At 57.7% G+C, this 26614-nt stretch overlaps 1 protein-coding gene across 2 annotated transcripts; it reads left to right on the top strand.

The window, feature by feature from the left end:
• Positions 1–4: 4 nt before the first annotated feature.
• On the top strand, positions 5–26614 carry LOC131513552 (tripartite motif-containing protein 26). Of its 2 annotated transcripts, XR_009262645.1 has the most exons (9): positions 5–139; positions 10388–10855; positions 11005–11100; positions 12687–12917; positions 18149–18171; positions 18572–18687; positions 20677–20709; positions 21071–25532; positions 25579–26614. XR_009262645.1 is itself a non-coding variant. In XM_058732642.1 (8 exons), the coding sequence occupies exons 2-8, from the start codon at positions 10418–10420 to the stop codon at positions 21751–21753; spliced, it is 1620 nt and encodes a 539-aa protein (XP_058588625.1). In that variant the 5' UTR covers positions 5–139; positions 10388–10417; the 3' UTR covers positions 21754–26614. The 2 variants fall into 2 exon arrangements, 1 of the variants encoding a protein (XP_058588625.1); XM_058732642.1 differs by having other exon boundaries at positions 21071–26614.

Consider the following 26614-nt stretch of genomic DNA (forward strand, 5'->3'; position numbering starts at 1 on the left):
CCGAGAAATCTCGGAGCCGCGCCCGGCGGATCCCGGAGACCGCGCGGCGGGGACGCGCGCGGATCGCGATCCGGAACCGTCCGCCGAGCTAGAGCAGCGCCCCCGGCCCGGAGCTCGCGGCGTGGAGATCGGCGGTGGGGTGAGTCGGCGGGGAGGGGGGGTGCGGTGCGCCTGGGTGCGGGGCCACTGCCCTCCCGGGCCCTCTTGGCGCCGGCAAGTGGCCCGGGGCCCGCGTCGAGACTGCTTCCGTCTGCTCGTCCGCCAGGCGGGGGAGGGTTTGGTCGGAATGAACCAGGTTAGGCTCCGGGCTTGGAGCTGCACGTTCACTCCATCCTGCAGCCGGTTCGCGCTGCCCGGTTGACTTCATGCCTCGTTCGCCTCAGAGAACAGGATGTGTCAGTTCATCCTGGAGGAGCAAGTGGGGGGGGGGGGGGGGCAGGCACTTCCAGATTCCCGGTGCGCCCCGGGTTGATTGTGACACCGCACGCTCTGCGTGTGCGCCCCGGCTTGTGACACCGCAAGCTCCCCGTGTGCGCCCCGGATTGTGACACCGCACGCTCCGCCTGTGCACCCCTGTTTGTGACTTCCCACGGGTCCTAACCCTTTCCCCCCGTCTATTAACATCTTACATGTGGCACATTTGCTACTGCTGATGAACCGATATTGATACCTTATTGGCCAGAGTCCATAGTTACTCCGAGTGACTGAGTTTTCACCTAAGCACTTGTTCTGTGTCATGATCCCATCCAGGTCACAAGGTGACATTTGGTCAGCATGGCTCCCTAAAACCCCCTTGGCTGTGGCAGTTTCTCAGACTTGTTTGTGATGATGTTGACAGTTTCACTGCCTGCCGGTGATCTGTGTTCTGGGCGCCCCTCCACTGGAATCCCTGTGATGTGTTTCTCCTAAGACCGGCTGCAGGTGATTGGGTGGAGGACCCCAGAGGAAGGCCGCCCACAGTGTCAACACGATGTATGACGTGCTGTTGATTGTGACCCGTTGGCATCGTGTAGCCAGGCCCCTCAGGTGTAAAGTCACTCTACTACATTTCATACTGAACTCTCTGGAAATGAGCAACTGTGTGCAGCCCACTTCCAAGGAGGGGGGCGTGCTCCTCCTCCCTGAGGACAAGTATCTACATATATTACTTGGAATTCTGCAGGGGAGTTTAGTCTCTCGTGTTCCTTATTTATTAACTCAGTCACTTATTTGTATCAGCATGGACTCGTGGATATTTGTTTTATACTTTGGGTTATAATCCAATACTGCTTTATTTTGATGCCCAAATTGTTGCAGCTTTGGCTTTTGGGTACCCTGTCAAGTTGGCTCCTGTGTCCTTGCTAGCATGTGTTTATAGAGCTTCTTGCTGTTGAAAGCACTTTATGTGGCTTCACTTGAACTTCACACAGTGCAGTGAACTTGACAAGACATTATTATTCTCCTCATTAAGAGGTAAGGAAACTGAGGCCCAGGAGCAGTGAATGACTTCTTAGATGTCACTTCCCTGCAAGGGAGCGACAGACTGGTCTCAGACAAGGGCTGACCACCCCAGAAAACCCTGCAAACCGCAGAAGGAAGTCCGTAGTCCAAGCTGAGGTTTCTTGGGGTGACTTCAGCCTTAGGCCCCAGGATCAGAACAGAAAAGATGGAGAATGGGAAGATAATGGTTTTGGAAAATAAAGGCTTAATTTGAGTGGCATCCAGGAGGAAGTACCACCTGCCAGATCGGTAGACATGAAAGGTTGAACTTGTCCCCAAGCCGGTGTGTGTGGAGGGAGGCGAGGGGCAATCTGGGAAGTGTTTGTGGTCAGAGCGTCTCATCTGAGGGGGAGGGAGGGGTGGGCAAGTGTGGGGGGAGCGTGAAGAGGGTGGTGCTCGAGAGACAGTCGACAGACCTCCTGCCTTGTGCCCAGTGCTGGAGCTGAGAGGGTCAGCGAGGAGTGGTCCTTGGGCAGAGCCATTAAGCTCTGAGCACAGGGAAGGTCTCACGAGGGGCTGGCCTGTGTCAAGTCCTCAGGGATGAGCAGGAGCAGGGACAAGGACCAGGGGTGGGGAGCAGGGGCCCTGAGAACACAGCTGTGTTCCTGGCTCAGGGCAGGGGGGCCAGCTTGCAGGAGGCTTTGTTTGCCGTGCAGTGCGGGAGAGTCCCAGGTCGAGAGCTGTGTTAGGATGGCCCTGGTGGCCCTTTGCAGGACATCTGCTACGTTCCACCAAATCGTCAGTGCTGTCAGTTTAGGTATGTTCCACGCAGAACACACATCCTGCCAGCTGAATCAGGATGTGCTGCTGATCACACTTGAGAGACTGAAATGTGATGCCACGGGCATCTGAAATTTGACGGAAAGTTGTAAATCACTCACCAGTTGCTCAGATCCCTCCGCCGTCTTGGAAGTGAACGGTCAGGATATCTCCATCTCACTAACCCGTCACTGGCTCTTTCCTGCCTGATAGCCGAATTGTGGAAAACCAGCACCGGGGACGCCTAGCCTCCGTCTTTCATCCGTGCTTATTCTGCGTTGCTTGCTCCTGTTAACGGCCATGACTCTGTGTGGCACATCAAATATGCTGCTGTGCTCGGCCAACGTCTGTTTCAGTTTGCCCTTTGAGCGTCCTGGATGTTCCCCCCGCTTCCCCCCACCATGTCTTCCTGAGATACCGAGCTGTGTAGAGGTCAAGAATGTAGCCGCAAGCTCTACATCTGAGTGACTGCAGCTGGGTGAAAATCCGGGTTTGCGTGCTGATCCAGGAGTCCTCACTGTCGGCTTTGGTTAGAAGGACAGCCCGGGGTGAAAGAAGGTTTTGATGGTGTTTCCTCACACCATCCAGGAGCCGTGGGAAAGGGCCGTGGTGGGCCAGAGCAGGCTGGAGACCTGGCTGTCCTGGCAGGTTGTATTCCACCTGTGGGGCCAGAGAGGGAACTGCTGCCCAGTGTCTGCCCTTCTCTAGATGAATAGGCTGTTTTTTTGGTTGTTCTTTTTTTTTTTTCACAAATGCTTTGTATAGTTCAGCCTAGTAACCTTCAGCAACTTCCTGTGCTGTATCAGTCAGGATTCCTTTTTTTTTTTTTTTTTTTTCAAATGACACACAAGTCCAATCTGGCTGGGCATAAAGGGCATTTATTGGCTCATGTGATGGCAGAACTCAAGGGTCAATCTAGCTTCAGGCACAGCCTGATACAGGGTTTTACAGGATGTCATCAGGAACCAGTTTCTCGTACCTCCTCTCTGGGTTGGCTTCACTCTCAAACAGACTTAGCAAAATTGCTCATGTAGCTCCAAACCATATGACCTCACCTCTTGCACGTTCTCGAGAAACCACAGAATCTTTTCCCCATCTAAACTAGGTCTCCTTGTGACTATCAGTCCTTGAGTCATGTTCTCACCTCTGAAACAGGCACCGTGGCCAAGGAGGCATCACATGCACTCTCTCGCTCCACCCTTGAGCTGAGGGAGAGCTCTGCCCTAAGCACATAATCCCCAGAAGGGAACTGGGAAGAGTTAGCAAAGGAAGGAAGAATGGAAGCTAGGGGGACCGCTCGCCCAAAGACCAAGCTCTTGCAGCACTTACCGCCGGGACCAGGGAGCGCCGTTCCGTCGTCTACTCTTGTCTGCTATGGTGGGACTCCTCAGCCAGTGCTCGGCCTCTCTCATGCTGCTTCCCTTGCGCTCCGTCTTGCTTCCTCCCTCTGCCTTCGCGTCACTCGCATATATGCACACATCACACACATATGCACACATCACGCATGTATATGCACGCATCCTGTTTCCCATCCTCCACACTGGCAACAGTTTAGAAGCTGATAGTACCCGGTGTTGACAGGGCCGTGGGGCAGCATGGATGCCTGTAGCCTGCTGGTGGCAGCATACAGTGGTACAGTCAGTGTGGAAACAGTGTGGCTTGATCTGCTTAAGGATGCGTTTGCTTGCTTGTGTGTACCAGGACACGGGTGCAGAAACGTTCACAGAACCGTGTTTGTAACTGTCCCGAGCAGGAAACGGTCCAGGTGGCCATCAGAAGCAGACTACATGCATACCTGTTTTCTTTGCAGATACTGCATTATCACAAACAGAAAGTTTGAGGTAAGCCCACATCAGGCAAGGCTCTTAGTGCCACTTCCCATCGGCCTTTTCTTGCTTTGTATGTTGGCGTCACATTTTGGCAATCCTCATAGTATTTCCAACCTTTGCATTATGATTACAGTTGTTATGGTGATCTGTGACCAGCGGGGACACTTACCCTGAAAGCTCAGACAACAGTTGGAATTGTTTACATACGGTATTTTTAATTAGGGAACGTACGTTGCTTCTTAGACATAACGTGACTGCACGCCTCATAAACGACAGTATAGTGTAAACACACTTTTTTTTTTAATAGGAAATTTATTGTCAAATTGGTTTCCATACAACACTCAGTGCTTCTCCCAACAGGTGCCCTCCTCAATGCCCATCACCCAGCCTCCTCTCCCTCCCACCCCCATCAACCCTCAGTTTGTTCTCAGTTTTTAAGAGTCTCTTATGGTTTGACTCTCTCCCTCTCTAACTTTTTTTTTCCCTTCCCCTCCCCCCTGGTCTTCTGTTAAGTTTCTCAGGATCCACGTAAGAGTGAAAACGTATGGTGTCTGTCTTTCTCTGTATGACTTATTAAACACAACTTTTTCATGCACCGGAGAACAAAACGGTTGCTTTGACTTGCTTTATTGTGATCTTCACTTTACTGTGGGAGTGTATGACCGAACCCCCAAATCTCCAAGGTGTGCCTGTTCGTCAGAGGTAGAATTATAGTGTCAAAAAGCAATGGACATGAATGACATCAGCTCACAATCACATAAATGCACCTTACAAACATGCTGTTGATACCCACCCCTGCAAGAAGAGGTAGCATCTGTAGGATGAGAGGGCAGTGATTTGTCACCTGTGTCACATATGCCACGGCATCTGTCTCCCCAGACATGGCTCTCCCTCCTCCCTCAGTGTCTGCATCCCTGCAGCCAGACCCAGGCACCATGACAGGAGGGTGCTGGTGATGTGGTCTTGCTGGTCTTGCTGTGGAGAATGTGGAGAAGTCACCCCTCTCTCCCTCTGCTACTTCGCCGTCTGGGCGGAGGGGAAAGGACAGGTGGCTGCGATTGCTTGCCCTTGTACAGACATGTAGGAAGCATCTGTGCACATCAGATGTCCTGTGCCCGTGCTTCTTCACCTCCTGGCTAGGAGGTGCTGGCCCTGGGCTGGATTCTGGGCATAAGGCAGACAGTCTCTGTCCAGATGTAATGAGGCTCATTAGCCAGGACTCAGCACTGCAAAGAAGTGCAGGGCACAGCGTGGGACGCTCTCAGGCTTTGTAAGGGAAAGAGCCTGTGGTCTCAGTCTGTCTGATCGGGAAAGAATGGCCAGAGGAGGTGGCATTCAGCTAAGCGGGAAAGGAATAGTGTTCAATGCAGAGAGAGTAGCATTTTCTAAGGGCTCAGGGAGGAGGGAGCATAGCATTTTGGGAGACATGGAGAGGGTTTTGAGTTGGCTATGGGGTCGGGTTAGGGTGGGGGGTGGCAGGAAATGAGACTGCAGACAAGGGCTGGGCCTAGGTTCCTTGGCCTCAGGGAGGACTGGAAGGGGTTTTGACTTGATCCCTGGGGCACCAGAAGAAAGCCACCGAAGGGTGCTAACTGGGCTGGTCGCGTGGGCACACCTGCATCTGAACATGCGGTGGAATGTGCGTGCCGGACGGGAGGCCGGCCTGGGGGACCAGAACACAGGCAGCGGAGGCAGGAGGTGCTGGGAAACCCTGGAGGGCTGTGTATCAATCAGCTCCAGTCTCAGCTTCCGAAGGGTCACGCACGTGCATCACTTGGTCGGAGCTCTGGGAGGGCAGGGACTTTGCCACGTTTGTCCTGTGCCGTATCCTCGGTGCCTGGCACGTAGCCGGTGTCTGGGACTTGGGGGAAGCGTGACAGCCTGCTACCTACAGCCTGCAGTGGCACGTCACAGCCGGTCCCATCCACCACCATGGCTGCCACAGCCCCTGAGCCCTGGGGTTTCCACTGCTCACAGCGCAACTCAGCCCAGCCCCACTGCGCGTCAGAGCACCACAGACGCCGGTCCTGTGGGACAGTAGCCCACGTGTGACCTCAGGAGTGCACTGGCCGCACAACCTGTGTCCCCCAACACTGTGGCCCACCTGCCAGCCACAGCCAGGGCTACAGGACCTGAGGGTTCCATCGTCAGCCAAGATGCAGCCACTTCTCCGCAGCCAGATCCAGATCACTTGGGTTTTGCCCCAAATTCTGTCGTCTCCAGATTTATAAGGCATCACAGGTGTTTACTTCTAGGAGAATTTGCTTATTTCGGATGAAGAAATGGGGCTTAGCCTGGGGCCCCAGGAGCCCTTAAATGGGATTCCCATGGGGAATGGAGCCATCAGCTAAGTGCTTTGTGATTACAAGCAAGAAGGGGCTCCTGTTTACACCCCACGCATGGGCTTGGCAAGCAGCCTGGAGGCCACTGGCAGCTCTGGGCCGTGAAGCCCACAGCTGGGACTTGGTGCCTTCCAGGTCCCTTTCAGTGGCATCCGGGAGCCCAAGGCAGTGGGAGGCAGGGAGGACAGTGTGGGGCAGCTGAACTACAGACAGCTGAAGGGGAAGTTAGGACCTGCGGGGGCGGAAGACGGTTTCCATGAAGAAACAAGGGGCAGTTGGGCCAGGGCAGGGGCAGAGCGAGGGGTGTGCCTGCCACCCCAGAGCAGTGGTGCGTGGCCGCTGGTACCAGGCAGGCCACAAAATGATCTCAAGTGTCAGAATTCTCACTGAGGGTAATGGGGACTGGGTGGATGGTATGGCCTGGAAGGGTTTCCAGCTCTTTCTGTGGTTCCTTCTGCCCCAGAGCAGGACCATTGCCCCTCCATACTGTGGAATCCAATGACATAGAATGTTCCAGAGGCATTGCACAAGACAAAGGGCAGAGTCTCGCTGGCGTGAGCAGGTCCAGCCTGCCAAGGCTCCTGCACTGGAGCCCTCTCCGAATCTGAGCTGCTGTGCTTTTGGTCAGTGCACACACTGGGCAGCTCACAAAGCACTTCCATGTGGATGGCCTCACCTGAGCTCCTGGCATTTCCCAGGGAGCCAGCCAAGGAGGAGGATCCAGTCGAGCCGCCGTAGCCCTGTGCCCCTGGGTACACTGCTTGACCTCACTGAACCTCAGTTTCCCAGAAGAGTGTCCCAAGAAGCTGGTCACCTGGCTCTGGGGCCCCAGACGTGACCCTCGGTTGTTGGACTGACCAGTTTACACATCCAGTCGTGTGTGCAACCAGCAGCGTGAGCTGTGTGTTTGGGATGGAATCCGTGTAACCGGGTGTGGGACAGTGCATGGAGACACCGAGCCTCGATTGCCTGCTCAGGCCAGGCTCACAGACATGGGGTTCACACAATTCACGTCACCTTTGGTTTGTCCGGGCCCACCGCCTGTGTGCCCACACTGAGCATCCACAAGGGGGCAGCGGCCTTGGTCATTCCAGACCCTTGTACACATCCCTTTAAAAGTGATAGAAAACCAGAACGCCCTCCTCAGGAAATGATTCTAACTTTGTATGATGTTTTGTTGAACCATTTAAAAGTGATAGTCCTTAGCCCCAAATACGGCAGGATGAATCACCTAAACGTGTGTTCCCCTTCATCACCTCAGTAAACACTGTTAAAAATTAATGATGATTTTTTATGATCCAGAACCCAGGCTTTTTTTAATGTTTATTTATTTTGAGAGAGAGAGAGAGAGAGAGAGAGCACAAATGGGGAAGGGACAGAGAGAAAAGGAGAGAGAGAGAATTCCAAGCAGGCTCCATGCTGTCAGCTCAGAGCCTGACCCAGGGCTCAAACCCATGAACCATGAGATCATGCCCTGAGCCGACTTCAAGAGTCAGTCACTTAACCGGCTGAGCCACCCAGGTGCCCCTAGTACTGTGTTTTGTCAGAGTTCCTCTAGTTGTCCCAAAACTATTTTTGTAGCTTTAAAAAAAAAAAAACAAAAACAAAATGGGTGCCTGGGAGGCTCAGTCAGTTAAGCATCTGACTGCATGCAGCCCAAGTCATGATCTCACGGTCCGTGGGTTTGAGACTTCGCCTCAGGTCACGATCTCATGGTTTGTGGGTTCGAGCCTCACATCGGGCTCTGTGCTGACAGCTCAGAGCCTGGAGCTTGCTTCTGCTACTGTGTCTCCCTTTCTCTCTGCCCCCCCTCACCCCCACATTCACACTCTGTCTCTCTCTGTCTCTCAAAAATAAACAAATGTTAAAAAAAAAAATTATTTTTTAACAAACAAACAGGATCCAGTCACGGTATTTGCATTTGGCTGTTATTTCTCTTCAGTCTACGTCAAGAAGAGTTTTTTGTTTTTTGTTTTTTTCCCCATGACATTGACTGATTTAAAGGCTGGGCCAGTTGTCCTGTGGAAGGTCCTATATTCTGAATTTATCTGATTGTTTCTTAATACTGTGGTTTAGTCTGAATTTATCGGATTGTTTCCTCATCCTGTGGTTTAGCTCATTTCTCTGTCCCTCATCTTTTCTGTATGTTGGAAGCTAGGTCTACAGGCTTCATCAGATCCTTTCAGGTCAAACATTTTTGGCAGGATTCCTTCACAGGGGATGCCGAGTGTTCCATATGGTGCCGTACTGGGAAGCCAGTGCCAGTCTGTACCTCTCTGAGCGATGCTGGGTTTGGTCACTGCTTGGGGTGATCACCAGATACTCCCCTCATCAGGGCACATTGGGAGGTCATCCACAGGGAGGGCCTTCAGCACCATGGGACTTACCGTGTTCCCTAATACCTTTCTTGCCTGTAGCATCCACTGATAATGCGCGTTGCAATGTGGTGGTCTTCTGTTACCCCCGGACAGCCTCATGCATCTGCTACATGTGTGGGCATTTTCATGCAGTGTCGGCATGGGGCCTGGCTGTGACCATGGTCAGGTGCGCAGGAGGGGCTGTCACCAAGCTCCCTGCGGTCTGCTGTTCTCAAAGCAAGCTGCAACCGTACATCCCAGCCCCAAGGACAGCACGTTCCGTCCCCAGCAGCAGTAACAGTAACGGTGCCCCTTGCCAGAGCCCGGCACCAACCAGCTTCCTCTTGGTGAGGGACCAGCAGTTCCCAGGGTCTGTCGCAGCCTCGCTGACACCCCAGACACAGCCGTCTGTTCTTTCCCGTGAGCTCTGTGTGTGCGTGGCGTCCCTCGAGGCCACAGCCTCTGAATCCATGCTGCTGTTGGTCATCAGCATTAGGAGCATCCCTTACGTCCACACGGTACTCACAGCCTATGAGGCACTCTTGTAATTGTCACATCGCATCTTGGGGACAAGACCTTATTCCCGTGTCATTTCTCTGGGGTTCATCTCCAACTCGTCCCATCTCGTCACCACAGGGCAGGGCCTCCCCGTCACCGGGCTGTGACACTCTCCCCGCACACAGCCACTAGTGGTAGTGACTTACCTGTGTCTGCAGGTGCCTGCTCCAGCCTTGCGGTGACCCATGTGCCCTGTGGGCCGGCTGTCTTCCCCAACCTGTCCTGGTCCCTGCCCCTCAGGGACTGTAACTGAAGCACGTGCCACTGTGGCTGCTGCGTCCCCACCTCCTCTCCTGCTCTGTTCGTGCTTCGAACTGTCACCGGGTTTGGGAACCAAGGGTTCTGACTTCTGTGCCCACCTCTGTGTCCTGTGCCCTCACTAATGCTTTGTCTCCGCCCATGTAGAAACTTCTAGGTAAGCATCAGTGTCCCCATTTTATGGATGAACAGACCGAGGCTCAGAGTACTTGAGAGGCGTCTCTGTTGTCACACAGAATCAGGGGCAGGGGGCCACTGTTCATCAGCTATGCCGAGGCTCCTTCCCCAGAGGGGAGGTGGGCCTGGCCATATGGGTAGACAGGACCAGTGTCGTCTCCAGCCACCCGGGGACTCCTCCCACATCAGTGTCTTGCATGAGCACCCCCAGGAATGGTTGTGCAGCAGGTGCACAGCTGAGGGAGCACCGTACACACAGGAGACACCACAGGCCTCTGTGTGTTACAACACACTTCCACCACATAGTTAACACGCGTCTTACTCTGTCGCACTCGGTATGTCAGAGCACTTTCCCAACACTAAGGGATGGAGAGGGTCTTAGGCCAGAGCACTGCCCCAGCAGCATGGCCTGGGCTGCTGGTGCTGTGCTCCCCAGCCCACCAGAGTGCCCTCTCTGGGCCTCCCTTTCCTCATGTGCACGATGTGGGGCTGGCCTGGAGGGTGGGTGAGGTCCTCTCGCCCGCATGCTGTGGGCTCTGGTAAGCCTCTGCTGACTGTCCCCGGCAGTGCGGGCTGCCACTCTGCGCCCCAGCCCCGCCCGCTCTTGACACCGTGTCTGTTCCCCAAGGCAAAGAAGCCCCTGTGAGCCGAGGACGCCATGGCCACATCGGCCCCACTGCGCAGCCTGGAGGAGGAGGTGACCTGCTCCATCTGCCTGGACTACCTGCGGGACCCCGTGACCATTGACTGTGGCCACGTGTTCTGCCGCGTCTGCACCAGCGACGTGCGCCCGGCCCCGGGCGGCCGGCCCGTCTGCCCACTCTGCAAGAAGCCCTTCAGGAAGGAGAGTATCCGGCCCGTGTGGCAGCTGGCCAGCCTGGTGGAGAACATCGAGCGGCTGCAGGTGGACAAGGAGAGGCAGCCCGGAGAGGGGGCCCGGGAGCAGGCGGACGGCAGGCTGTGCGAGCGGCACCGCGAGAAGCTGCACTATTACTGCCAGGACGACGGCAAGCTTCTGTGCGTCATGTGCCGCGAGTCTCGGGAGCACCGGCCCCACTCGGCCGTCCTCGTGGAGAAGGCTGCCCAGCCCCACAGGGTGAGCCCTCCACGCCCCACCCCCACACGCCCCGCAGCCCCACCTCCCTCCCCAACCCGGAGCACCCACCTGTCCCCACACGCCCCGCAGCCCCACCTCCCTCCCCAACCCGGAGCACCCACCTGTCCCCACCGCCCATCTCCCCACAGGAGAAGATCCTGAACCACCTGAGCACCCTCAGGAGAGACAGAGACAAGATTCAGGGCTTTCAGGCAAAGGGAGAAGCCGACATCCTCACCGCCCTGGTAAGTGAGGCTGTCAGCACAAAGCCTGAGGCAGCTGGCTGTGCGGAGGGGGAGCTGGGAGGCTGTGCAGGGGAGGCTGTGCTGGGAGGCTGAGCAGGGGAGGCCCTGCCAGGAGTCTGACCAGGGGAGGCTCTGCCGGGAGGCTGACCAGGGGAGGCTGTGCCGGGAGGCTGAGCAGGGGAGGCTCTGCCGGGAGACTGAGCAGGGGAGGCTCTGCTGGGAGGCTGACCAGGGGAGGCTGTGCTGGGGGGCTGAGCAGGGGAGGCTCTGCCGGGAGACTGAGCAGGGGAGGCTGTGCTGGGAGGCTGAGTAGGGGTGGCTGAGCAGCGTCAGCCAAGCAGGAGAAGCTCTGCCAGGAGGCTATGCTGGGAGGCTGACAGGGGAGACCAAGCAGGAGAGGCTGAGCAGGGGAGGCTCTGCCAGGAGGCTGAGCAGGGGACGCTGAGCAGGGAAGGCCCTGTTCAGAGGCTAAGCAGGAGAGGCTGAGCAGTGGAGGCCAAGCAGGAGAGGCTGTGCTGGGAGGCTGAGCAGGGAAGACCCTGCTGGGAGGCTGAGCAGTAGAGGCCAAGCAGGGGAGGCCCTGGCGGGAGGCTGACCAGGGAAAGCTGTGCTGGAAGGCTGAGCAGGGGAGGCTGAGCAGTGGAAGCCAAGCAGGAGAGGCTCTGCTGGGAGGCTGAGTAGTGGAGACCCTGCCTGGGAGGCTGAGCAGTGGAGGCCAAGTAGGAGAGGCTGAGCAGGGGAGGCCCTGTTCAAAGGCTAAGCAGGGGAGGGTGAGCAGTGGAAACCCTGCCGGGAGGGTGGCTTTGGGCTGGCGTCCTCATCTGCTGCAGGAGTGGCCCTGTGTCAGCTAAGGTTCCTTCTGTGTGACTCACCATAGTTGTGGGTCCCATCTGGCAGCTGCCGCTGTTTTGCTAGGGATGGCCAGAGTGTAAGGGACCAACGAGGTCCTGGCTGAGTCCTTCCTGTCAGAGGGGGAGGGAGATGAGATTCTGACGGTGGAGGGGAGCCGGAGGATTTGGGAAGAGGGAGGAGGCCAGGGACGGCCTGAGCGGCTCTGAGAACACTGTGGATGCTGAGTCCTGTCCCAGGACCGCTGCCCACAGTCAGAATGCAGAAGCAGCACAGCACGTGCATGATTAGGAACGGGTCAGGAGGACATGTTCCAGGTTCCTGGGGGAGCGTCAGTGTCAGGGAGCTGTGTGCTGCAGGGATATGGAGGCCCCACAGTGAATGATGAGATCCTGGGGGAGAAGAGTGAGGCAGGAGCTGGCCCAAGTCCAAGGAGCCCCTGTGCCCTCACTGTGCATGGACATCAGTCAACAGGGGTTCTAACTCTGGCCAGACTCCAGCCTGCACTAAGCAGGGAGATGTGGAGGCAGGAAAGGACATAGTCCCTGAACACAGATATTCCATGGTTTCACTGAGGGAATAGGATACAGTCCAATGAGGCAGAGCTCGGGGACATATTTTGTACGTCAGACATAAGCTGCGGGGAGGGCCCTGGATGGGGGCAGGAGCAGAGCCTGCGGGGATTCTCTACCCCACAGCAGAGGAGTCATGCCCTTCTCCCCTTCTTGTGCCCGCAGAAGAAGCTCCAGGACCAGAGGCAGGACATAGTGGCTGAGTTTGAGCAGAGCCACCAGTTCCTGAGGGAGCGGGAGCGGCACTTGCTGGACCAGCTGGCGAAACTGGAGCAGGAGCTCACGGAGGGTAGAGAGAAGTACAAGACCAAGGGTGTCTCAGAGCTGGCCCGGCTAGCGCTGCTCATCTCTGAGCTGGAGGGCAAGGCCCAGCAGCCAGCAGCAGAGCTCATGCAGGTGAGCAACCTCCCCAGGGTAGGGGCGGGAGGCCAGGGCGCTGGGTCTCTGCCCCACCGCTCACCTGCGGGACCTGGGGACACTCACCACTGGGTCTCTGCCCCACCGCTCACCTGGGGGACCTGGGGACACTCACCACTGGGTCTCTGCCCCACCGCTCACCTGGGGGACCTGGGGACACTCACCACTGGGTCTCTGCCCCACCGCTCACCTGGGGGACCTGGGGACACTCACCACTGGGTCTCTGCCCCACCGCTCACCTGCGGGACCTGGGGACACTCACCCACTAGGTCTCTGCCCCACCTCTCACCTGGGGGACCTGGGACACTCACCACTGGGTCTCTGCCCCACTGCTCACCTCCAGGACCGGGGCACTCACCACTAGGTCTCTGCCCCACCGCTCACCTGGGGGACCTGGGGACACTCACCCACTAGGTCTCTGCCCCACCTCTCACCTGGGGGACCTGGGACACTCACCACTGGGTCTCTGCCCCACCGCTCACCTGGGGGACCTGGGGACACTCACCACTGGGTCTCTGCCCCACCGCTCACCTGGGGGACCTGGGGACACTCACCCACTAGGTCTCTGCCCCACCTCTCACCTGGGGGACCTGGGACACTCACCACTGGGTCTCTGCCCCACCGCTCACCTGGGGGACCTGGGGACACTCACCCACTAGGTCTCTGCCCCACCTCTCACCTGGGGGACCTGGGACACTCACCACTGGGTCTCTGCCCCACCGCTCACCTGGGGGACCTGGGGACACTCACCACTGTGTCTCGGTCCCACCGCTCACCTGCGGGTCCTGGGGACACTCACCCACTAGGTCTCTGCCCCACCTCTCACCTGGGGGACCTGGGACACTCACCACTAGGTCTCTGCCCCACTGCTCACCTGTGGGACCTGGGACACTCACCCACTAGGTCTCTGCCCCACCGCTCACCTGGGGGACCTGGGACACTCACCACTGGGTCTCTGCCCCACCGCTCACCTGGGGGACCTGGGGACACTCACCACTGGGTCTCTGCCCCACCGCTCACCTGGGGGACCTGGGGACACTCACCACTGGGTCTCTGCCCCACCGCTCACCTGGGGGACCTGGGGACACTCACCACTGGGTCTCTGCCCCACCGCTCACCTGGGGGACCTGGGGACACTCACCCACTAGGTCTCTGCCCCACCTCTCACCTGGGGGACCTGGGACACTCACCACTGGGTCTCTGCCCCACCGCTCACCTGGGGGACCTGGGGACACTCACCCACTAGGTCTCTGCCCCACCTCTCACCTGGGGGACCTGGGACACTCACCACTGGGTCTCTGCCCCACCGCTCACCTGGGGGACCTGGGGACACTCACCACTGGGTCTCTGCCCCACCGCTCACCTGGGGGACCTGGGGACACTCACCCACTAGGTCTCTGCCCCACCTCTCACCTGGGGGACCTGGGACACTCACCACTGGGTCTCTGCCCCACCGCTCACCTGGGGGACCTGGGGACACTCACCCACTAGGTCTCTGCCCCACCTCTCACCTGGGGGACCTGGGACACTCACCACTGGGTCTCTGCCCCACCGCTCACCTGGGGGACCTGGGGACACTCACCACTGTGTCTCGGTCCCACCGCTCACCTGCGGGTCCTGGGGACACTCACCCACTAGGTCTCTGCCCCACCTCTCACCTGGGGGACCTGGGACACTCACCACTAGGTCTCTGCCCCACTGCTCACCTGTGGGACCTGGGGAACGCACCCACTAGGTCTCTGCCCCACCTCTCACCTGGGGGACCTGGGACACTCACCACTGGGTCTCTGCCCCACTGCTCACCTCCAGGACCGGGGCACTCACCACTAGGTCTCTGCCCCACCGCTCACCTGGGGGACCTGGGGACACTCACCACTGGGTCTCTGCCCCACCGCTCACCTGGGGGACCTGGGGACACTCACCACTGGGTCTCTGCCCCACCGCTCACCTGGGGGACCTGGGGACACTCACCACTGGGTCTCTGCCCCACCGCTCACCTGGGGGACCTGGGGACACTCACCACTGGGTCTCTGCCCCACCGCTCACCTGCGGGACCTGGGGACACTCACCCACTAGGTCTCTGCCCCACCTCTCACCTGGGGGACCTGGGACACTCACCACTGGGTCTCTGCCCCACTGCTCACCTCCAGGACCGGGGCACTCACCACTAGGTCTCTGCCCCACCGCTCACCTGGGGGACCTGGGGACACTCACCACTGGGTCTCTGCCCCACCGCTCACCTGGGGGACCTGGGGACACTCACCACTGGGTCTCTGCCCCACCGCTCACCTGGGGGACCTGGGGACACTCACCACTGGGTCTCTGCCCCACCGCTCACCTGGGGGACCTGGGGACACTCACCACTGTGTCTCGGTCCCACCGCTCACCTGCGGGTCCTGGGGACACTCACCCACTAGGTCTCTGCCCCACCTCTCACCTGGGGGACCTGGGACACTCACCACTGGGTCTCTGCCCCACTGCTCACCTCCAGGACCGGGGCACTCACCACTAGGTCTCTGCCCCACCGCTCACCTGGGGGACCTGGGGACACTCACCACTGGGTCTCTGTCCCACCGCTCACCTGCAGGTCCTGGGGACACGCACCCACTAGGTCTCTGCCCCACCGCTCACCTAGGGGACCTGGGACACTCACCACTGGGTCTCTGCCCCACCGCTCACCTACGGGACCTGGGACACTCACCACTAGGTCTCTGCCCCACCACTCACCTGCGGGTCCTGGGGCACTCACCACTGGGTCTCTGTCCCAACGCTCACCTGGGGGACCTGGGGACACTCACCACTAGGTCTCTGCCCCACCACTCACCTGCGGGTCCTGGGGCACTCACCACTGGGTCTCTGCCCCACCGCTCACCTGGGGGACCTGGGACACTCACCACTGGGTCTCTGCTCTACCGCTCACCTGGGGGACCTGGGGACACTCACCACTAGGTCTCTGCCCCACCGCTCACCTGCGGGTCCTGGGGACACGCACCCACTAGGTCTCTGCCCCACCTCTCACCTGCGGGACCTGGGACACTCACCACTGGGTCTCTGCCCCACTGCTCACCTCCAGGACCTGGGGCACTCACCACTAGGTCTCTGCCCCACCGCTCACCTGGGGGACCTGGGGACACTCACCACTGGGTCTCTGTCCCAACGCTCACCTGGGGGACCTGGGGACACTCACCACTAGGTCTCTGCCCCACTGCTCACCTGGGATACCTGGGACACTCACTGATTCTCAGGCCTGGGTTTTCTCTCCCGAAACGTGAGCAGGATAACCCCACTGCCCCCACTTATTCCAGCAGTCAGGTGAGTGTAAGATGACATGACTGGCGTATGCTGTCACTTCAAAAAGCAAATTTTCTACCAAAAAAAGTGTAAGAATTTTAGAAAGTGCTGTGGAAGTGGAAGGGAAGGTCATTGCTCTTTCCATGTCTGCTCCTGTCCTCAATTCTACCGTTCACAAGTCCGCCTGCTAGCCAGTCCAGTGGGGGCTGATTCTTGTGGTTTGGAGCAGACGTAGCTTGGGTGGGGGGGCTGAGTACAAGCTGAATGGCAGCTCCTCTCAGGGACCTGAAGGACTAGAGGAGATGGGCAGCTGGGGAAGGAGACTGATGGGCGAGGTTTTTTCCTGCAACTATAGTTACCCCCAGAGGAAAAGTCAGAGAGCAGGCAGGGAGCCTCTGGAGCACTTCCTGGAGGAGGCAGCTTGGATGCTGTCAGGGGGAGAGTCCTGACCTGAAACAACTCTGTGTCTCCCTGCTCCTGAACCTGTCTAAGGAGTGCCCCCTCCCTGATCAGGGCTCACAGCCTCTCTGAGGTGTCCCGCCTCCCTGATCAGGGCTCAGTGCCTCTCTGAGGAGTGCTCCCTCCCTGATCAGGGCTCACAGCCTCTCTGAGGTGTCCTGCCTCCCTAATCAGGGCTCAGAGCCTCTGGAAGAGTCCCACCCGTTGACCCTGGTTCAGCGGCCTCTGGAGGGGTGTGCTTGATCTTCCTCCCCCTCCCCGAGTCAGGAGGAGGCCTGGGATGGTCTCACTTGCTGGTGTGCAGTTGGGCCTGTGTGTCTTTGGTAGAGCCCCCAGGGTCTCCTCCAGGAAAATGCTGTTTGTTCCGGGCCAGCATCCTCAGGGAGAGACAGCAAGGCAGGCTCTCCAGGTGTATGAAGAGATGGCCTTGGCCGGCCTCTGTGCTGCTGGGGATTCCGCCCCATGAATCTGGACCCGTGGCCCTGTGCCCATATGCTGGCACACCTCTTGGCCACGCGGGTGCATTCGTGGCCTCTCTGAGCTGGCCGTGGTGTACGTGTCGGGGGGGGGGGGGGCAGATTAGAAGGATTTACTGGACACTCACAGCTAGTCTCTGGACAAGCACTTCAAGGACGGGGCCTGGCCTCCCCTGCCTGCCATCAGTGTCCTGTCTGTGTCCCCGTCTGTGTCCCCGTCGCCCCCTCTGCCCCAGTCTGCAGGACTGGGGCATTAGGGCAGCTGCAGTGTCAAACCCAATACTCTGGCTCAGAGAGAACACTTTCCCTTCTTCCAGGAACCGGGCGGCCAACCGTGAGGTTATCCTGGAGGCTGGGTGCCTCTACCTGCTGGTTCCACCTGCTTCAAGGGGTGTGGGTCTCAGCTAGGACAGCACCCCAAAATTTCCTCTCTGCTTCCTTTCACATCCCATTGGCTGCACTCGGTCATGTGACCAGGCCTGACCACAAAGTCATCTGGGAAGTGTAGTCTTCTGCTGGGTGGCAGTCTGCCCACTGTGATCCCAGGGCTTCTGCTCTTCAAAGGAAATAGGGGGAGGGGGTGCCTGGGTGGCTCAGTCGGTTAAACGTCCAACTTCAGCTCAGGTCATGATCTCGAGGTCCATGAGTTCAAGCCCCACATCGGGCTCTGTGCTGACTGCTCAGAGCCTGGAGCCTGCTTCGGATTCTGTGTCTCCCTCTCTCTCTGCCCCTCCCCTGCTCATGCTCTCTCTCAAAAATAAATAAACATTTTTTAAAAACTAAAAAAAAAAAAAAAAAAAAATAATGGAAGAAGGGGAGGAGGCACCACACACATCATGAGCCACAACCTCTTGACCAGCCATGCCACTGGGTGCCAGAGCCATGGGGAAGGGACTGTGCATGGGTGCCCTGGCTCCTAACAGACCTGTGACCTGTGAGTGGGGTCTGATCGTATCCCACTGATGCTGTGCTTTCTCCTTCCAGGACAGCAGGGACTTCTTGAACAGGTAAGAGAGCGCCCTGTGTCCTCCCTGCCCTTCTACTAACCTGACCTGTTTGAATTGATGGTGTCCGTGTCCTGTGGCTCTTCCCACCACCTTCCCTGCTGGGGAGCAAGAGCACATCCTTGAGAAGTGCAGGCTTGCGGGTTCTGCGTGACCCCAGCTGTGCTGGGTGGAGACAGGACAGGTGACCAGGGGCCCAGTGCACAGCAGCACGGATGTCCAGTCTGTAGGTGGTCTCAAGTCCTGGTTCAGCTGCAGGCAGTTCCCTCTGCCTCTAACCCCCTGGTTTTCTGTCATTTGAGTGGGGATGGTCATACCTGTCCTTCCCGCTTCATAATTGTTGTGAGAATTGAAAGAAATGCAGGGGGACCTAAGTAACAGCGTCCCTGTGTCATTTCCCTAGGTATCCGCGGAAGAAGTTCTGGATTGGGAAACCCATTGCTCGAGTGGTAAAAAAAAAGACAGGAGAATTCTCAGAAAAAGTGCTGTCTCTGCAGCGAGGACTAAGAGAGTTCCAAGGTGAGGGCCAGGGTGGGGCACTAGGGTGGGAGTCAGGCCGGGAGGCATTGGGGTCGGGGATCAGAAGCCAGGCAGGGAGGGCACTGGCGTGGGGGGTCAGGAGCTGGGAGTCGTGGATCGAGTCGGGAGCCGGGCAGGGAGGGCACTGGGGTGAGAGTCGGGAGCCGGGCAGGGAGGGCGCTGGGGTGAGAGTCGGGAGCCGGGCAGGGAGGGTGCTGGGGTGAGAGTTGGGAGCCAGGCAGGGAGGCTGCTGGGGTGAGAGTCGGGAGCCAGGCAGGGAAGGCACAGGGGTGGGGATCAGGAGCTGGGCAGATAGGGCACTGGGGTGGGGAGTCAGGAGCTGGGAGTCACAGATCGAGTCGGGAGCCGGGCAGGGAGGGCACTGGGGTGAGAGTCAGGAGCTGGGCAGAAAGGGCATAGGGGTGGGGATCAGGAGCTGGGCAGGGAGGACACGGGGGTGGGGGGTCAGGAGCTGGGAGTCACGGATCGATTGGGGAGCCAGGCAGGGAGGGCACAGGGGTGGGGATCAGGAGCTGGGCAGGGAGGACACGGGGGTGGGGGGTCAGGAGCTGGGAGTCACGGATCGATTGGGGAGCCAGGCAGGGAGGGCACAGGGGTGGGGATCAGGAGCTGGGCAGGTAGGACACTGGGGTGGGGAGTCAGGAGCTGGGAGTCGCGGATCGAGTCGGGAGCCGGGCAGGGAGGGCACGGGGGTGAGAGTCAGGAGCCGGGCAGGGAGGGCACAGGGGTGGGGATCAGGAGCTGGGCAGGGAGGGCACAGGGGTGGGGATCAGGAGCTGGGCAGGGAGGGCATTGGGGTGGGGGGTCAGGAGCTGGGAGTTGCGGATCAAGTTGGGAGCCGGACAGGGAGGGCACTGGGGTGAGAGTCAGGAGCCGGGCAGGGAGGGTGCTGGGGTGAGAGTCGGGAGCCGGGCAGAAAGGGCATAGGGGTGGGTATCAGGAGCCGGGCAGGGAGGGCACTGGGGTGGGGATCAGGAGCTGGGCAGGGAGGGCACAGGGGTGGGGATCAGGAGCTGGGCAGGGAGGGCATTGGGGTGGGGGGTCAGGAGCTGGGAGTTGCGGATCAAGTTGGGAGCCAGACAGGGAGGGCACTGGGGTGAGAGTCAGGAGCCGGGCAGGGAGGGTGCTGGGGTGAGAGTCGGGAGCCGGGCAGAAAGGGCATAGGGGTGGGTATCAGGAGCCGGGCAGGGAGGGCACTGGGGTGGGGGGCAGGAGCTGGGAGTTGCAGATCGAGTCGGGAGCCAGGCAGGGAGGGCACGGGGGTGGGGGGTCAGGAGCTGGGAGTCGCGGATCGAGTCGGGAGCCAGGCAGGGAGGGCACTGGGGTGAGAGTCAGGAGCCGGGCAGGGAGGGTGCTGGGGTGAGAGTCGGGAGCCGGGCAGGGAGGGCACTGGGGTGAGAGTCGGGAGCCAGGAGGGAGGGCACTGGGGTGAGAGTCGGGAGCTGGGCAGGGAGGGCACTGGGGTGGGGGGTCAGGAGCTGGGAGTTGCAGATCGAGTCGGGAGCCGGGCAGGGAGGGCACGGGGGTGGGGGGTCAGGAGCTGGGAGTCGCGGATCGAGTCGGGAGCCGGGCAGGGAGGGCACTGGGGTGAGAGTCAGGAGCCGGGCAGGGAGGGTGCTGGGGTGAGAGTCGGGAGCCGGGCAGAAAGGGCATAGGGGTGGGTATCAGGAGCCAGGCAGGGAGGGCACGGGGGTGGGGATCAGGAGCTGGGCAGGGAGGGTACTGGGGTGGGGGGTCAGGAGCTGGGAGTCGCGGATCGAGTCCGGAGCCAGGGCTCTGTTTGGAGGAGTGGAACCAGCTCCTTGCTGTCACCTTGTTCAGCCCTACTCCTGGGTCTGCTGGTTCTTTTCTCTTTTCTTCTTGGGTCTCAGTGATGGGGGCCTGTCAGGAAATGATTCCTGTCCTAGTAGGACACAGGCCCATACGTGTGTGGGGCTCGATGGTCACTGCTGTGTTTTTCCTCCCCAGGGAAGCTGCTTAGAGACTTGGAATACAAGACGGGTAAGTGTCCAAAGAGCTATCCCAGTTCACCTCCTATAGAGAAAAAGAACGCCCTCCCCCCAGAGAGGCACCCTGGTCCCTGCTGTCCCTGGCCCCTCCCTCTTGCAGCGAGATTTCCCAGCTGCTGGTCTGAGCCCCCGCGCTGTGTCTGTAATCAGCCACAGAGGCCTGTACTTGATCGTCTGACCCTCCTCTGCAAGACATACAACTGGCCAGAGGCCGTGTGTGCCCCAGGCCCTGCTGTCAGGTCGTGTCCTGCATGCCCCTAAGCTGGGATTGGTCCCCCTGGGCTTATTCAGTGGGCAGCCCTGGAGACCTGCCTCCCACCTACCGGTGACTCCTGGTTCTGCTCTCCCCGCAGTGAGTGTCACCTTGGACCCGCAGTCGGCCAGCGGGTACCTGCAGCTGTCAGAGGACTGGAAGTGTGTGACGTACAGCGGCCTGTACCAGAGCACTTACCTGCACCCACATCAGTTTGACTGTGAGCCGGGTGTGCTGGGAAGTAAGGGCTTCACCTGGGGCAAGGTGTACTGGGAGGTGGAGGTGGACAGGGAGGGCTGGTCCGAGGAGGAGGAGGAGGGGGAGGAGGAGGAGGAGGGGGAGGAGGAGGAGGAGGAGGAGGAGGCCGGCTACGGGGACGGGTACGAAGACTGGGAGACAGATGAGGACGAGGAGTCTTTGGGGGAGGAGGAGGAGGAGGAGGAGGAGGAGGGGGAGGAGGTCCTGGAAAGCTGCATGGTGGGGGTGGCCAGAGACTCTGTGAAGAGGAAGGGAGACGTGTCCCTGCGGCCAGAGGACGGGGTATGGGCCCTGCGCCTCTCGTCTGCGGGCATCTGGGCCAATACTGACCCCGAGGCTGAGCTCTTCCCTGCGCTGCGGCCACGGAGGGTGGGCATCGCCCTGGACTACGAGGGGGGCACCGTGACCTTCACCAACGCCGAGTCACAAGAGCTCATCTACACGTTCACGGCCACCTTCACCCGGCGCCTGGTGCCCTTCCTGTGGCTCAAGTGGCCTGGGACACGCCTCCTGCTGAGACCCTGAGCCCCGTGCCTCCCCCAGCCCATGACCCCCAACGCCCCCCTCCCCTGGGAGCCCTGGACTGTGCTGGGAACGGGGTGTCTGGCCATCGCACCTGGAGCAGGTGGGCCCCCGCCCCCCATGGCCGGGGCCCGTGGAGGCTCGCTCAGTGCTGCTGCTGTGCCATACAGCTGTAGTCGGGCTCTTCCCCCAGCCCCCGGGGCTCCCCATGCACACTTCCAACCCGAGGGCCACGGGGCCCCTCTTCTGCCCACTGCCTTTGACCCAGCTCTGCACTCTCCATGCTGAGTTAGAGGAGAAGCAGTGTTTTGCTGCCCCGTCCAGCATCCCACGCTGACTCTTCCTAGGAAAAAGCAGGTGACTGTGAGGCCCAATCCACATGCGTCCCGCTTGCCCAGACCCTCTCTGCTGCCTGCGTTCCCCAGCACTTGAGACAGCCGCACTGCCCCCCAGCTCAAGAGTCTCAAGCACCCACACGCACGCAAGTGGACAGGGCAAAAGCCCGCCACGGTTTCCGGGCTGCGTAATAAGCCTCCTGGAGTGCCGCGGAGTCGGGGATCAGCATGGGCTCCATGCTTCTCCAGGAGAGAGCTGAGCGTCTGATGTGTGTGCATTGAAGAAGGCGGGACCCCCTGGAGGACCTGTGGACTTGGGGGAAGGATCTGCGTACATGTGGCTTTGGTTCACCACTTGTGACCAGTGATCAATATAACCCGTGGGTGTGGCCACAGGAGGCAGATTGTCCAGGGCGTCCAGAATATCCTCCTCTTGACCAGTCCTCTAAAAGCACCAGGGCAAATATCTGCTGAAGCCACACCTGGAATCCGGTCCCCTCCCTGGAAGCCTGGACAAGTCTGCTGCAGGCTACGAAGCAGGAAGCCTGTGTCGCGCCTGACTCCACACACACAGTCTGTTCTCCTGGGAGAAGGGCGGTGGTGGGCACAGGAGAGGTCACCGGGTCCTCGGGTCAGGAGAAGGTTAGAGCCTGGCCTCGTACGCCCAGGCCCAGCCCTGTCCCAGCCGGTGTCCAGGGCCCTCTCGTGGCCAACCCCACAGCCTGCCAGCAGCCTGCCCCAGAGACCACGTGTCCCCAGCCACTGGCCTCCACACTGTCTGGGACTTGCCCCGTGCATGTGTCTCGTGCTGCCGGGTCACACATCCACCTGATCCTGCCTCTAGGTTTGTAAGTTCCTGGAGGGTGGAGACCGTGTCTTCTCCTCTGCACTCCCTGTGGCACCGCCTGCAGTGTGGGCACATAGTAGGTGCTTAATAAAAACTTGATGAATGAGCAGCCTGGGTTTACACATATTTTATTATAACTCAGATACCCCCAGACCTTCTTAGTCTGGCTACAGAGAGGTTCCACGGACAGTGGCCCCAGGCTTTGCTCCCCCACCCCTTCTGGGACGTGTACCTGCAGCTCTGCCCACCATTTGCTCACACACTCTGCACGTAACACTGTCCTCTGTACACACACTCTTTGTTCACAGGCTGTTTGCACACACGCTGTTGTCTGCACATACATTCTTTGCACATACGCTGTTTGCTCACACACTGTCTGCACACACTGCTCACACATTGTTTGCAGACACTGTTTACTCACACGCTGTCTGCACACACTTTGCTCTCATGCTGTTTGCACACACACTGCTTGCTCACACACTGTTGCACACGCGCTGTCATTTCTGCTCCCCCAGACAAAAGCCCCCTTACCTCCCTTCCCACGGGGCCAGCCCTTGGTTGAGCCCCAGCATCCGCAGAGTGCATGATGGGGCCGTGAGAAGGTGACATTGGTGGCACTCCCAGAATCTTTCCTCAGAAAATAAGCAGTGCCCAAAGGAAATACAGCAGAGACTCTGTCCTGCTGTGTGACACATTCAGCTCTCTGGTTCTGGCCTCTTTCTGATTTTTTTAAACTGCCATATTAAAGGTGGAAACGGAAGAGTGGGATAAAGCCCCTTCAAGATCTCGTTTATGACTCATTTAGGTTCTCCCTTTTTATTTTAATTGTTCTTTTTACTCTTCTTTCCAAATACAGATATGCAAAATGTGTCAATTATAGACATACAATGTGCGGTATCAATTATAATAAGGTCAGTTAATCTGCATTTGAGTCCTGAGAGACAATAATCACCAGCATATTCTTGAAATTCTTGAAAATTTATTTTGTTGATTGATGTGAATTGTTCCCTGAAATTATACTCTACTAATCTTTTATTTATGGAAAATTTTCATAATTCTCAAAATGCCTTTTCTCCTTTCTTGGAAAGAATTTTTATATAATGAGGTTTCTGAAATGTTTTAAGGTGATCATTGTATAATTAAAAGCTCATAGTTATTAAATAGGGAACATTTCCATTTGAACAAAATATGAATGCTTTCAGGTCATTGTTGCTTTACCGAGTCTCACAAGGGTCATACTTCCAGGATAATCTGTAGACGAGCAAGTGTCAACATAAAACGGCCTTGCAAAGTCATAAACAAAACTGCATACTGGGTGACACCATCTTAGAACAGCAAGTTACCAGTAGGGTACTTACTCAGCAAGTTCTCTTGAACCTTTCTATTTTGTAAGTAGTTTTTATACGTGAGCTGCAACTACACATATGGTCCAATCTACCTTCCGTGTTCCCACAAAGGAGAAAGAACACTGCCTGCCCTCCCACCCCCCACGGCGGGAGGGGGTCGAGCTCTGGGCTCCCATCCCCACCCACCCTGAGCTCAGGCAGCTGAGTCCGGTGTCTGTGAAAGCAGTTCACACCTGGACCACTGGCAAACGTGGCTGCTTTTCCTTCCTGTGCGGCTTCGTCTTCCCTGCTGTAATTGCCTCTTTCTCCCCTTTTGCTTCATCTCCTACATCCTTGTTACTAACTGAACCCCAAAGACTTGGCTGGGCGTCAGGGTCCCTCAGGGTGCCCACTTCCCAGGTTCTCTTCTCAGTGCTGTTTCTGCCGCCTCCTGACCTTCAGTCTGGGATGGCTGCCCCTCACCTGTGCTCCTCACCTGTGCCCAGCCTCCTGGCTCTCCCTTCTCTGCCATATTGGAACCCTGGCTTTGGTTTCGTTTTCTTATCCTATTTTTTCCCTCTTCTTCATTTACTTCCTTCTGATGAAACATCACCCCCTAGCTTCCTGAGAAATGGGGCATGTAAGTCGAGTTTTTGAATTTGTAAACATTGGGATGTATGTGTCCAACCTTCCCCCACCATGGTGCTAATTAACTCAGTGGGCCCTGTCATTCTAGAAATTCATAAGCTTTCGGTTCTGGGAAACATTACTGAATTATTTCTTGATGGTTTTTCTCTCCTTCATTTTCTCTGTTCTCTCAAGTCTATTCTTTGCCGCCTTCGTATAGCTCCTGAATTCATTTACTGAGTGCCTGTAAGAAGCCAGGATGTGTCTAGGTTACAATAGCAATAAAGTAAACAAAGTCCTTGCATGGAGTTGATATTCTAGTGGAGGGTAATGGGCAGTGAGTGAGAATAGAAAATACAACAGCAGTTAGCACCCTGCAGAGACCTAAGATAGGATGATGTGTAGTAAGCCAGATGGTCAGCGCCTCTCTCAGAAGGTGGCATTAAAGCTGAAATCCAAATTCTGAGAAGGAATTCTAGGATGGCACCAGCCAGAGTCACAAGGCAGGGACAAGCTGGGCACAGAAAGATGGGGTGTCTGGAGTGTGATATTGGAGAGCAGGGAGAGGTCAGCAGAGGCGACTCATGTCGGACCATGTGAGCCTGAAGTCAGCACTGGGGAGGGGCTGTGCTGACCCCTGGGGTGAGTGTGACATCAGCACGGGGGAAGGCCGTGCTGGCCCCTGGGGTGAGAGTGAAGGTCAGCACTGGGGAGGGCCATGCTGACCCTAGGGTGAGCTGACCCCTGGGTGAGAGTGAACTCAGCATGGGGGAGGGCCGTGCTGGCCCCTGGGGTGCCCCAGCACCTGCCAGAGGGCCAGGCAGAGGAAGGACGCAGTAGCCAGCCAGGTGAGAAGGAGCCCAGCGAAGCAGCAGGTGGAACTGGAGAGGTTAGATGCTTCGGATTAATAAATAAACCTTTCAGGCATTTATACTTTTAGAAAACATGATTATTCAGTTATTACCTGAGCAGTTATTGTCTGGCAAGAAAATCATGTAATAAAGCAGGCACTGTACAGACTAAAAGTCTCACCAGATTCTACAGACTCAGTCGTAACAGCTGGAGCTGAGGAACCCTGGAAGAAAGCCTTGTTACGGCTAACATTGGCAAGATCAGCTCTATGACAGCAGAGCACAGAGCGCGTGGTCGTTGTTAGAGGCTTCCCTGCAGCCCCACACCCTGAATGGTGATGTTGCCGTGGACACCCATGGCCAGACCCCCCTCAGAACAAGCAGGAGAGGTCCCCAAGCCCTAGCACGAGGATTCCACAGGTTAGGAGCAGGGGAACAGGGCAGAAAGAGAAGGTCAAAACTTAGACATGGAAAAAAGTTTGAAACAAATCGGGGGGGGGGGGGGCAGGCATGCAATGTTTTGCTCTGACAGTGATACTCATGTCTGGCTTTGGTACCTAGGTCCTCGTCACTCTTTTCCTAATGTTCCACGAATGTTCAAAAAGACTGTTTCCTGTTACGTCTACGGTTCCACATGTGATCATTAGATGAACTTTATTTTGTTATTCCAATACACTGTATCTTTATTCCGAAAATCTTATTTTTTGCCTCAAATATTCTATATATCTTTACAATTTTTTTTGCCTTTGAGTATCAGTGACTGAAAGAAATATGTTTTAAAATCTGCTATTAAGTTCTTTTTGTAACTGACCATGAATTGTTAGATGTGTTAGAGCTTAGAATTGTTAGTTTCCAGATAAATTGTTCCTTTTACCAGAA

Source organism: Neofelis nebulosa, chromosome 6, assembly GCF_028018385.1.
Source record: "Neofelis nebulosa isolate mNeoNeb1 chromosome 6, mNeoNeb1.pri, whole genome shotgun sequence".
NCBI classification, from domain to species: Eukaryota; Metazoa; Chordata; class Mammalia; order Carnivora; family Felidae; genus Neofelis; species Neofelis nebulosa.